At 54.0% G+C, this 13,141-nt stretch overlaps 1 protein-coding gene across 1 annotated transcript; it reads right to left on the bottom strand.

Annotated features, from left to right (window-relative positions):
* Positions 1–5,324: 5,324 nt before the first annotated feature.
* LOC101427559 (growth/differentiation factor 2-like) lies at positions 5,325–9,724 on the bottom strand. Its single transcript, XM_058299522.1, has 2 exons — positions 9,601–9,724; positions 5,325–6,250 (listed from the first exon to the last, which is right to left on the bottom strand). Exons 1-2 carry the CDS (start codon positions 9,722–9,724, stop codon positions 5,325–5,327), a joined length of 1,050 nt encoding a protein of 349 aa, XP_058155505.1.
* Between the last annotated feature and the right edge of the window lie 3,417 nt (positions 9,725–13,141).

Here is a 13,141-nt window from a genome sequence, read left to right on the forward strand (position 1 = left end):
GACAGACACACAGGTGAGATTTGTTGAACTGCTCCATTTCCCAGTGTAACCCTGCTAGAATCCCCGAGAGTGTCCTTACTCACTGAGGACTTGGAAGGCCTGCTAAACCACTCAGGGTTCTGCACCAGGACAACACCTTTAATTTCACTTGAAGTGATTATTTTTCCTTCAAGACCAATGTTGGGCACCACTTGCTGAGACCAGCTCAGCAATAGGTTTGCACAAAGAGAAGGTGATGCAGAACCAAAGAAATAGAAGGACAGAAAGACACAAGAGTGGAAATAAAGATGGGACTGGGAAGTGGATGTGGCTCAACTGACAGAGCACCCATCTATCAGGGCCTCCTGACCCATGTGGTGAGCTGGCCCACACGCAGTGCTGCCACACACAAGGAGTGCTGCACCACACAGTGGCTTCCCACATACAGAAGCCCCATGTGCAATGGGTGTGCCCTGCAAGGAGAGTGCCCTGTGTGAAAAAAGCACAGCCCACCCATGAGTGGTGCCACACACATGGAGAACTGACACAGCAAGATGATGCAACAAAAAAGAGATGCAGTTTCCCAGTGCTGCTGGATAATGCAAGCAGATGCAGAAGAACACACAGTGAATAGACACAGAGAGCAGACAATGGGGGAGGGAAGGGGAGAGAAATACATAAAAAAATAAATATTAAAAAAAAATAGATGGGACCAGCGGACTCACTTGTTAACCCTAGTTTCCAGATTGTATTTATTTAGGAACTAACAGGCAGCTGTTTATTATTTACTATAATAAGGGCAGGTGCAACATTTATGATAATAAGGTACAGGTCATAAAAGTTCAAATGCCTTCTCACACAAACATTTTTTCATGCTGACCAGATGGTGTTTCATCTAGTCAAGGCCCGGTGTTCCTAAGCCTGCACTTTTTGTCTGCACTATGGAAATGTTTCAACTTCAAACCATGTTCCTTGCTGTTTTCCCACAACAAATCAGTCCTGAGGCTTGGGTGCATCCCAAGTGTCTCTGGGATGTGGGAAGTCAGTGCAAAATGAAAATGCAGGGTCCTTGTGACCAGACGAAGAATTTTTGAGATGGGCAAGGTCAGCGTGGCACTGGGTGGGGTCCCTGTGGGTAAGAGGCCAGCGTGGCACTGGGTGGGGTCCCTGTGGGTAAGAGGCCAGCAAGCCTCAGGTGCTTAGGGCCACCAGAGCTGAAGACAGAGGTGGGCATCCTTGGCACTCTGGCTTCAAACTGGACTCTGAGCCTCCTCCCAGTTGAGCATCTGCTCTTCCTCTGAAGATGGGCACCACCTCTCCCAGGATTCATGAGCCAGGGGGAAGGGAGCATTCCAAGTCTAAGAGGGGCTCCTCTCTGGGTTCCAGGACCAGGGTACCTGGGTGCATGCTGAGCAGAAGGCTGAGGAAGGCAGCAGTGTGCTGGGAGTGGGGCCAGGTTTCATAGGAGCAGGCCTCGGTGCCCTGGAGGAAGGGCGTTTCCAGTGGAGGAAGGTGGCTTGCCTCCCCCACCTAGGCCTTCTAGGCTGCTGCCATGTGCACCCAGAGATCCTTGGCCCAGGCTCCCTGATTCTGAAAGAATTCTGGAGGAGAACCCAGCCACAAGGATAGGGAACCCCTTAACAGACCCTATTCCAAAAGGACAAAGGCAAGTAGAGCCCTGCCAGTGCCTGGCTGCAGCAGGGGGAGAAGGAGGGTTGGGGTGTGGGGCCTGGAAGAGTGCCTGGAAGAGGGCTCATGAGATCAGGGCCCATGGGAGCTGGGCCAGGCAGAGGGAGGGCCCAGGGGAAGGTGGGATGCCTGGGGTTAGGGAGCAGGGGAGGAGGGCTTAGGGGAGGGTGGGGCCCAGGATAGAGCAGTGTGGGGGGTCTTGGGGTACCAGGAGCAGGAGGGGGAGCACATGGCAGGCGCATAGGCAGTCCACTGCCTTCTGTGCCTGCAGGGAACACCCATGTATCCCTAGTTGGGGGTGAGGCGCTCTGGGGATCCCTGGCTGTAAGTGTCCAGCCCCTCACCCAGACCTTGGCATGTGAGGGCTGGTGGTCCTGAATCTGGGGCATTGTGTGAAGGGGATAGTGCTGTGTATCTGCTTCTCCCGAGGAAAGGAGAGTGGGGGGCTTATGTGACTACAGCCTGGGTCATTCCTTGGTGGGTGGGGGCACTCTCCTGGGTGCGTGGGGGTAAAGAGGGCATCAAAGGGCAAAAGCACAGCTCTGGAGCTTCCAAACAGTTTGCCCTGAGAGCAGGAGGGAGAATGCAGGCTTGGGAGCCCCACAGTGGGATGGGGGTGCTGGGCCCCTCAGTCCCCAGCTGGTGGTGCTGAGCAAAGTACAAGGCCTCTCAGAGCCTCTGCCTCATCTTTGTAAATGTTGGAATAAAAACGTCTGTGTTCATTCCTCCCTGGCGCCCTCCCTGCTCTGTCTCTCCATCTCCCCACCTCGTTGTCTCTCCCTGTGCTCTGTCTCTTTCTGTCTCTGCCTCTGCCTGTCTCTGGGTCTGCATGTCACTCTCTGTTCTGGCTCCAAGTCCCCCTTTGCTCCTGGCACACCCAGCCCTGCTGTCCCCATCCTGTGACTGGAAACAGGTCCTCGGCTTTGCCAGGCTTCAGCTTCTTCCTAAATGGGAGAGCAATAACCTCCCCATCCCATTATAATTAGGATGAAAATACTTTGAAAAGTCACAAATGCAGCACTGAAAGTGGAGGTCATTGGGCAGGAGGTTAATTGACCACACACGTCAAAGATTCCAGAGCATGACCATGTTGCATTCCTGCTCTCAGGCTGTGGATGAACACGCTTTGGTGAAGCTGACAGAAAGAACAACCCAGGGAAACATAAGCCAGATACAGCTGCCCTGGTCTCTCCATGCATGCCTGTCCCAGCACATGTGTCCAAATCCATTTGTCCTGAGCCACAGGCTATTCTGGCCCTGGGGAGTGACTGGGGCAGCATAAGACAAGGTCCAGCTAGCTCCTAGTGGCAGGCAGACGACTATGCCACAGAAATGCTTCAGAGTACCATGAAGGCAGGGAGATCAAAACCCAGAGAGACCAGGAGGGGGGCCAGAGAGAGGTGGCATTAGGACTGGGCTCTCACAAAAGGTTAGACTGGGATCTTGGAGCTGGGTGGGGATGACCACGGTGGTCACCCCAGGACTGAGAATGGGGTGTGGGCTTGAGAGCCATGTTTTGGGTTGAACTTGACATTGAGCAGAGATGGAGTAGAAGGATATATGGAAACTATGTGCTGGCAGATTGCAGGGAGCCATTTGTGGAGACCCTGGAGACCAAGGAGAAATGACCCAAGGCCAATCTGTGTTTCTTAGAGAGAGCCTGGGCCTTGGTATTGGCCTGAGCTGGCTATTAAATGGGGAGAGGAAAATGTCCCCACCTTGACTTGTGGGCTGGTGAAGGAGGGCACGGGCAGCTCACAGGGGCCACCACTTGCCAATGTCTACCCCTGCAGGTGCCCAAGGCCCTGTCCATGCACACTCATGCACACCTGTGTCTCCATATCCCTTCCCTAGGGAAAGGGAGGTCACATCTCCAGGGGCCCTGTGGGGAAGGGTGGACACAGGGGAGAGCCGGAGGGCCATCAGGCCTGGGTCTCACCTTAAGGCAAGGGCCTGATGCCGGTTTTTTACTTTCTTACCAAATCACACCTTCTGTGCAGTCACAGAAATGCCCTGCCAGGGCTGGAGGAAGACACCTGTCACCCAAGTTCAAGCCTGAACACCACTGTTGTCCCACACTGCCTAGAACACCCCATGAATTAATATTTTCTATGGCCCCAGTAATTCAATCATAACATTTTATTGTATTTTCGTGTTAATGCTGCTCATCAGTTCAGTGTAATCATTGAACACAAACCAATTTTTTTTTTTTTTAATATACTTGGGAGTTCACCCAGGGAAGTTTCTCAGCTTTCGTTAAGCCTCCTAGAGCTCTGCCCAGGCCAGCAGAATCTCCTCCACTTCTAGATCCTTCCTCACCCCACTGTGTTCAATTGGGGTGTTGGGGGCTGAGTCTGGTCCTGTGGTCCAAGCCCAGGACAGGGGCTGAGAAGGACATTTGGCCTGACTTTGTCAAGATATCCTACAAGTGCAGGAGGTACTGTGACTGATAAGAATGAGGCCCTCACCCAGGAGGGCTGGGCATCCTACCACTTGAGGACATGCCACCTAGCAGTAAAAATAGGGATGTCCTAGGTGCCAAAGCAAGAGTAGATGCCTTCCAGCAGATTCCAGTCCAGCCGTCTCCCCATGCAATCCTTGCTGTGGTTATGCTAAAAGGAACTGCCCCTTCCATCAGGGTAAGTGGGATAAACCATGCCCTGCCCCTCCCCAGCCACACCCATGCAGGTGGTTGGAGTCTGGGGCAAGTGTCCCCTGGGTCACAGGGCAGCCTGCATGGATGGCTGGCCATAGAAGCTGTGTGCTGGTGGGTCAGACAGTTCAGACCCCAGTGCCTGCTACAGCCTGGGACCTGCTGGCCTGTCCTCTCTCTATGTTGGTTTTGGGGATTGGTTTTCATTGATAGTGAAACAAACAAGCAAGAAACATTCAGCCATTGAATCAGCTCAGCATGAAGCAGTCAGATTATACCCTAGACGTAATGAGTGAACCAGCCAGGGTGGCATGCTCCACCCGGGGGGCAGCTTGCCTTGCCTGGCATGCTCGGCTGGCATGTGTCCCCTCATTCTTTCACTATAGGGTGACTTGCTGGTGACAGCGGTGCCCTGGAGATGGCCTGGGTGGGATTCATGCCACAGACAGAGGCTTTGTCACCTGTCTTAAGACTCGGTTTCTGCATCTATAGGTTGGTGTTGGCGAGGCCGGGCTCATTGGGCTGTGGAGAATAGATGAGATTCTGCAGGTGGAGCACATGGCCCCTGCCTCTCTCCTTCATTCCCTGAGGTTATAAGAAGATGCCCCTTCCTCATCAAAGCCTGTAATTTCCACACACATCCCCTCTCATGTTTCACCTCCGCTGGCTCGTTGCAGTTCAATTTTCAGCCCACTCGGTATTATTTTTCTCCTGCCCCCTTTCCATCATCCCCCCTTGCACCCCAGAGGCCCTTCCAGGCCTTCCCCTTCTTGCCATGTCCCTCCATGTCCTCTCACCCTCTTCTTCCCCTGTGACTGAACTCGGCAGTGTGTACTTCTGGGCCTGGGGGGTGGGAGGGAGGCCGGGCCTTGGCCTGGAAGATGAGGCGGCCCCTCTCATTTTCCAGGGAGTCCTTGCCTCTCAGTGCCCAGGCAGCATGGGGGCTCCCCTGCCCATTTCCCTCCCCAGTCTACTGGCAGAAGTTTGGTGGCACAGACGGGTACTACCTGCACCCACACTCGGGCACGCTCATGCCTTCGTAGTGGTACTTCAGGGTAGGGACCCCCACGTCATCCTTGTAGAGGACAGAGATGGGGCTGAGCTTGGTGGGCACGCAGCAGGCGTTGCCCACCTTCATGGGGTACTTGAGGTGCGCCAGCGTCTGCACAATGGCGTGCTTGGTCAGGGTAACGTCGTCGGCGAGCGGGAAGCAGCAGCCGCCCTTGCACTCGTAGGTGTCGTACTCCTTGGGCACAATGATCCAGCTGTCCCAGCCGATGTCCTCAAAGTTCACACGCAGCAAGGACCTCTGGCTGTGGCTGCCTGCCCCAGTGCTCCTCTTGTGCCTGGCCGAGGACGACGGTGTGGCCGCATGGCCCCCAGTCTCGCCCTCGCCGGCCAGGCTACCCTTGGACAAGCGCTTGAGCACGTCCTCCTGCTCATGGCCGATCATCTCCCTGAGCTCCAGCCTGGTCTCCTTGGACCTGTTGCTGCGGTCGTTGGAGAAGACGACAAAGAAGGGCAGGTATTTAGAGCCCAGGGGCATGGCAATGTCCAGCTGGTCACAGCCCTTCCAGGGGCTCTCCACCCTCACTTCCAGTTTGTTTTTGCTCTTTGAGGTGTCTGCCCTGAGCCACCACTTCACCACGCTGGAGACCTCGAAGCTCTCCCAGCCCTCACCCCGGATGTCCTGGGACACCAGGAAGGTCTTGGTTTCCGCCGAGCCATCCCCGGAGTCAGCCCCGTCCAGGATGTCGTAAATTGCAACGTTTCCTTTCAGCTCACAAGAGGCGTCTGCGGGGCCGTGGCAGGATACGTGGAGCCAGAGCTCGGCCCAGGTGATCTGCTCGTGCCTGGGCATGGAGATGTTGAAGAGCAAGACGTGGTTCTGGAAGGGCTTGTCTTCCCTGGCAGTAGTGGAGATGGCACCTGAAATGCAAATACACTGTGATGGGCCTCCTGCTGGGCCATGACTCAGAGCACCAGTGAGTGGGGCTCTTGGTGACATTTTTGTCCCTATTAAATCCTGATTTGGTGTCACGTAAGCCTCTAAGAGTATTTTTTCATTTATTTTAAAGATTTTTTTTTAAATTTCTCCCCTGCCCCCCAGTTGTCTGCTCTCTGTGTCCATTCACTGTGTGTTCTTCTGTGACCGCTTCTATCCTTATCAGCGGCACCGGGGATCTGTGTTTCTTTTTAAAGGAACACACGGGCCTTCCCAAGAAGGAGGCAGAAGATGCCTCAAATCGGGTGGAGAGTTCCTACTGTTTATGAGAATCCATTAGGCAGCACTGAATGAGGAGTTTTGCCAAATATATGTCTGTTTCATTTTCACTCTGACCCCGAGGGGATCTAATTATTCCAGTTTTACAGATGTGGAAATGCTGGTTCAGAACATTTAACTGCCTAAGTGTGCACATCTCACTTTAAATCACCTTAAAGCCTAGGGATTTAAATGTCTTTACCTGTATCACATAAACTTATGTCCTTATTTTTTAAAAAATTATAAAATAAGCAAATAAGCAAAAAAAGAAAACCAAAACAAAACACTGTCAGCTTTAGAGTGAAGACCTGAGTGTGATTTTAAAGCAGGGTCTCTGGGATGAGGATGCGGGAATCCCAGCCTTAGAACCTTGGGAATCTGAACACCTAAAATGGTTCTAGAGATCACTTGGAATGCCATCTTCCAAGCCAAGTGAAAGGCATGATTTTCGTAGTGTTTTAAGGGGGCATTAAAACTTGGCTTCAGCTAAAGAGACCCATGAGAGTTATGGCCATGGCCGATGGGGTTAACTACCAGGGCAGATGGCCCCTCATTGGAAATGGTGTTTATGTGTGATGAATCTGGACTCAGATGGGATCTCCCTTCATAAGACTTTCATGCTAATGTGCTGGAGGTGCAGTTAACGTTGGGATTTAAGATATATTTAGGGGATTTGAATCTCTGGACTGACAATGTGATAGCCAGGTCCTGAGCCTCAACAGACTCCAGCACCTACAATCTGATTTATTGGACTTACCACACTCAGCTAAGATGGAGTTGAAGAAGGACAATCACCACACCATGGAGCCTAGAGCGATTACAACTGAAAATGGGAGGATTGCATCCAGCATCCATGTGGAATTTGAGCCTCCTCTTGACATAGAGGTGCAATGGACACAACCAATCCAATGTCCACATAGAAGAGGTGGTATTGGATTGAGAAAAGTGGACATGGTGGACGATGGGTATGGGGAAAGGCAGGAAGAGATGAGAGGTGGAGGTGTCTTTGGGACATGGAGCTGCCCTGGATGGTGCTTCAGAGGCAATCACCGGACATTGTAAATCCTCACAGGGCCCACTGGATGGAATGGAGGAGAGTATGGGCCATGATGTGGACCATTGACTATGAGGTGCAGAGGTGCCCAAAGATGTACTTAACAAATCCAATGGATGTGTCATGATGATGGGAACGAGTGTTTTGGGGGGGAGAGGGGGGGGTGGGGGAGTGGGGTTGAATGGGACCTCACATATATATTTTTGATGTAATATTATTACAAAGTCAATAAAAAAAAAAAACTTGGCTTCAACTCTGTTGCTATTTCAGGCAAAAATGGGGCTTTCCCTTTAGCAGCAAAACTGTCTCAATTTCCCGCATCTCCCGGGGTGACGCGCGACCACGGGCACATTCTGTTGCACCCTGGCTCGAGCATAAAGAGGGAAGAGCACTTTCATTTTCTGAGCACCAGCTCGGTGACCACAAGTGTGGGGACCCTGCGCTGCTGTGAAAACCTGGGAGGCCTGGCATCTGGCAGACTGAAATCTTGAAACTGTGATTCTGCCCCTTACTGGGCCTATGACCTTGGAGACGTCCTGAATGTTTTTGTGCCTCAGTTTCCTCCTGTGTGGAATGAGGCTCATTTTCCCTCCCTCCTGGATTAGTGAGGGGCCACATGAAGCTTACTCCCACTCCACCTGGCTGCCCACTCGGTCAGCGTGTCCATCCCTCTCCCTCCCCCCCAGCCTCCTACCCATGCACTCGGGGTCCTCTCTCCCAGCCAGAAGCCCCGCATGGGCTCCCGTGGGCTGTGCCCGGCAGGTGCCTGTTTGCGTAGTGCGAGCTGAACTGTGCGGGTGCTTCGACAGTCCTCAGAAGCGGCTTTGGGGTGGCGGGCAGACAGGGAAACAGTTCCCCGCCCTCCCCAAGCCCTGCACCCACCTGGGGAGAAGCTAAATCCCCACCCACGCTGTGCTGGCCACTTCTGGGCTGGGATCCGGCCACAGGTGACTCAGTGGCTGGTGCTCTGCTCTGGTGGGTCACTCAGGTGGCCCCAGGCTGCCAGATGCAGCTTCAGGGGACTTGGTGGAAGGAAGAGAGAGAAGCCTGGCCTCGCCACAGAGTGGGGCTCACAACTGAGCCCCAGGGTCTGGCGTGACGCTGGCAGCGTCTGGGGGATCTGCTGACCACATTTGTTTAAAACCAGGAGAGTTCACCTAAGTCCAGAGATTTCTTCCTTTGGACAACTGGGCTATCGGGCTCCACCAGGCAGGTGTATAACCACGCTGCCAGATGGGCACAAGTCCGGCAGGCTGAGGCGGATCTTGTCAGCCTGTGGCACCTTGCCAAACCCTTGCCTGCTTGCAGAACCTTGGCTCAAGCCCAGGGGAAGGGGCGGTCAGTGCCTGGGGGTTCTGGGAGACCATGGCAGTGGAGGGAAAGCTGCCCTGTGTGGACAGTGGGCCTGAGTGGGCATGCAGCCCCTGACCTGACCTCGGGCTAGGCCCCTCAGCACATGCGAGCCTTGGCCCCTCCTCCAGCAAACCATTTCACCCCACTGGGCTGCCAGTGCAGTGAGTTAACTGCATTGACCAGAGGCAAACATCCGCTATCTTCTAGTCTTCCTAGGAACTTATTTTGAACCTACATTAGTTTTTTGCCAAGGTTTCTCATTTAAAGGATTTTACCTAAACTTCAAAAACATTTTCCTGAAGGAGAAATAGACACTTTCAAAATTTGGAAATAGGCGGGTTAGTTGGGGACTCAATAAGCTGTGTTTCTCCATAGGAATGGTGGGGAAAGAGGAGAGGAGAAGGAGAGGGAGGGAGGAGAAGAGGGGGGAAAGGAGGGGAGGGGAGGGATGAGCAACCGAAATTGGGCCCTAAGAACCTGCACGTCTCTGATCACTAGGGAGGCAGGACTATATTCTCCCCACATTTGGCGACTGCACCTCCATCTGGACTTGAGCCTCCGGGGAGCACAGCAGTGGCTGACTCCCCTGCCAGTCCAGGGAGTGGCCACCATGCTCAGGCATGGTGTTTGTCCTTGTGGGAGCATCTGGGGAGAGGGCTGAGGGCTCCGCCCGGGCCTGGTACTGCGAGGGTGCTACAGTGACCCCGTGGAGCTCAGCATGCAGCGAGGGCATGCCAGGCAGTGATTGCTCTCTCCACGACCTGGACAGCCACCAGGCTCTGTCCCACCCCTCCCCTTCTGCGGAGCCTCTGCCATGGCTGTGCTCTCGGTCAGGGAGGCCCTGCCTTCCTGCTTACCTGTCCCCCGCCTGGGTCAGTCCTGACTGCCCGTCATGCCCGCTCAGGACATTCTGCCACTGCTGACCTGTGTCCTGAGCCGCAGCACTCGGCTGGCTTCCCTCGACAGCTGCACGGTGACCCGGGCCGCTCACCAGCTGTTGGCTTGAGCTGTTGCATCCTTAGGCTAGTGGAGGTGCTGGGCGAGGCTGCCCTGAAGGCACGGAGGGCTGAGGCCCCTCCAGGGCCAGCTTCCCATGCTCAGCTCTCTGTTTGTCCTTGGACACCTCAGGGTGCTCCCTGCGGGAGGGCCATGCTGGGCATGCCGGGTCCTGCCAGGCAATCACCAAGGCCCCCTGCCTGCTCTTGATGCTCTGGCCTGGGTTTTGGGGTGAATGTTAACAAAGCCTCCATCGCCTCATCCTCCAGGACCCCTGACACAGCAGGCCATGGCCTAGAAGCACCAGGGCAGAAGGACAATTCACTTAACAAGAGGGGCAGCTTTGACTTCCACATTTGTCAGGGACTGTTGAAGCTTCCTCCCTCCTGAAGCTGTGGCCCTGGCCTCAGCCTTCCATTGTGGAGGGGGGGATGGATGGGCCTAAGTTTCTGTGATACGGCCACCCCAGGGGGTCAGGAGCCCCTCTCAGCCCCAGGAGGCATCTCTAGAAGGACACCTGTCCCTGTGTGAGCTTCCGGCGCTCAGTGGAACGGAACCCAGAGGCACCTTGAGGCTGTGTCTAGAGCCTGGGCCAGGCAGAGCTGGGGTGAAGCCCTTTCCAGCTGGCAGCCCAGGCTCCGGGGCTCTTGGCTGGTGGTAGAGTGAACCAGGCACCCCAACAAGACATGGTCTTCAACTGAATCCACGTTCCTATGGGTGCAAAGCCATTTATAAATAGGAACCTTCAAAGATGCACTGTCCATGAAGCCAGGACTCATTTGTGAATTTGATCTTCTAAGATGCTATTTCAGTGTGGGCCTCCTGATTGATGGAGCTGTATCCCTGGAGGCCTTTAGAACCAGAAAAAGTTTCGGCAAGTCAGAGAAAGCCACAGGGGGAGGTCAAAGGTATCAACATGTGACAAGGCAGAGATACAAGTCAGGGAACCCCAAGGCCTGCTGCAAGCCAGCACCAGAACCTATAGACTGGGAAGACAGTATGGCCTTGCTGCCACTTGACTTTGGCCTTCTAGCCTCTGAAACCATGAGCCAATAAATGCTTGTGGTTTAAGCCAGCTGTTGTGTGGCATTTGTTGTAGTGGCATGGCAAACTAAGATGGTTCATGTTCACACGTGGTAAGTACTGAGCTCGCTCGCTGTGTCATGGTTGCGCCCAGTGCGTCCCTTAGAGACGTGGCACTCAAAGTAGCCCCTGGACCCAGGGCTGCAGCAGCACCTGGGGACTGGTTAGAAATGCCATCAGATCCTCGATGGCAGGGGCCCAACAATCTGTTTTCACAAGCCCTCCTGGTGATTCCCGATGCACACTCAAATCTGCGCATTGTTTCTGACAAAAGAGGAAACGAGGGTGAGGCTTTCGTGAAATGAAGTGTGTGTGTTAGCCTAGCACGGTTTTTAGTGAGTGCTAAGTAATTGAATGCATAAATATTTCCATTCACCTGCTCCCCCCACCCCTCATAAAAGGAAACTGCTGGGAGGGTTTGGAGGAGGAGGCACGAGTGAGAATGCTGGAGAGAGGCAGGTAGATGGAAGCTTCCTTGAGCATCACGGCCCCAGAGCAGGAAGCAGAAGGCGGTGGGGACCGGCGCATGGTCTACATTCCCCACTTTCGGTGAAAGGAAGTAAATTCTCTAAATTCATGCTGGGTGCATAGCTCAGCCAGAGGCACAAGCTTGTCTTACCACCAAAACCACTGCTGGAGCTCCTTGGCACCTGATGACATCAGCACCCTTCCCCAGAGAGCCATTGCATGAGTGGGTGGCTGCACTGTCCTTGTGCCACTGGCCAAGCCTGACTCCTCCTTTGGGACATAGCCCCATCCCATCCCTCTGTGGAGCCATCGAGCTTCTCTTCTCAGCCATCCCCAGCCCTCCGTGGGCTCCTCCACCACGCTTTTCAGCCTGCCCACAGGAGCAGCATCGGTCTTAAGACATTTTATGAGTGCCTTAGGCAGGACATCCCAGGCTACCAGGACTCAGTTTCCACCTTCCTGAAGTGCAAGGGTGGCATCAGAAGCTCTTGAAAAGTGTCTCCCACGCCTGAGGCTTTTGGCTCTCCAATTGTAACGTTTCTGTTTAGCACATGGATTCCCCTCTAAGAGGCCTGGCCCTTTAAGGGATGGAGAAACTTAGGAATTGGGGGCGATTGCATGCCCCCACACTGTCCCCTCCAGCTGCCTGATGTACTTGAGTGACCTCAGGAACCTTTTGCTCTCCTGACAAAGGCATGTTGATATTTTGGAATTAAGGAAAAATAATTTCCTACCTTGTCAGTAAACACTTACCTTTCTTTCTGAAGCTTACTTGACTGTGAGCTCCCTCACTGCCACTGGGACAAAATGAATGGGCTGGTGGGGGGGCACCACCCAGGAAGCTGGGGGGTGGGGAGATGGCCACACAGCCACTGAATCAAGCAGCCTTGGACATGGCCGTGGCCTTGGTGAGACAGTGGGCATGTTACTCTGTCCTCCTGAGCCTGTTTATCCATGAGCGAGCCTTAGGAAGCTGTAAGATTTGGCTAACACTACCCACGATGCCATGTCTCAACCGGGTGGTGCTTGACAGATGAGACAGATGAGGGCAGCCACCACTGGAGGGGCATGGGTCTCCCACGGGACCCGTCCCGCATCCCTAAGTCTTCAGGACACACCCTGGCAAGGTGGACCCACCGGGCACCTTCCATCTGGCCCCAAGCCTGCCCATGCTGGGCCTAGCGGAGAGCCCACAGCCTGCTTCCCTGCTACCTGCCATCCAGAAACCAAGGCCTAGAGGAGCTGGGGCATCCGTTTTCTCCCAGAAATGACAAATGCAGAAAGAATAGAGAACGACTTTAGGAGACCCCAGCTTTATTGGGAATGGAGAGGGAGCTGTTTGGTGAGAAAGAAATGGAGGGAGGGGAGGAAAAATGAATTTAATTTGGGGAGGAAAGGGATTGGGAGTCTTTACAAGTCGCAATATTTTCACGTACCTAACTATAACGTGTACCATCAGGTTCCAAAAAGAATTGGCTGTGGCAAACCAGACGCCAAGTTTGCGGAACAGTTGGAGGTACCTGGCAATCCCCAGCACCCAGAAATGAACCTTCGAGCCCCACGGAAGTCTCCCACGGGGATAAGGCGGTGCATGCGTGTGCTG

The sequence above is a fragment of the Dasypus novemcinctus genome, chromosome 6, assembly GCF_030445035.2.
Source record: "Dasypus novemcinctus isolate mDasNov1 chromosome 6, mDasNov1.1.hap2, whole genome shotgun sequence".
Classification (NCBI taxonomy): Eukaryota; Metazoa; Chordata; class Mammalia; order Cingulata; family Dasypodidae; genus Dasypus; species Dasypus novemcinctus.

Bases quoted from the DNA above. Each gene is read 5' to 3' on its own strand.
- LOC101427559 (XM_058299522.1), bottom strand. From the start codon at position 9,724: ATGCCCTCGCTGCATGCTGAGCTCCACGGGGTCACTGTAGCACCCTCG. The intron at 6,251-9,600 runs GTGGCCACTCCC...TTTGCATTTCAG, and splicing joins AAACACCATGCCTGAGCATG to GTGCCATCTCCACTACTGCC.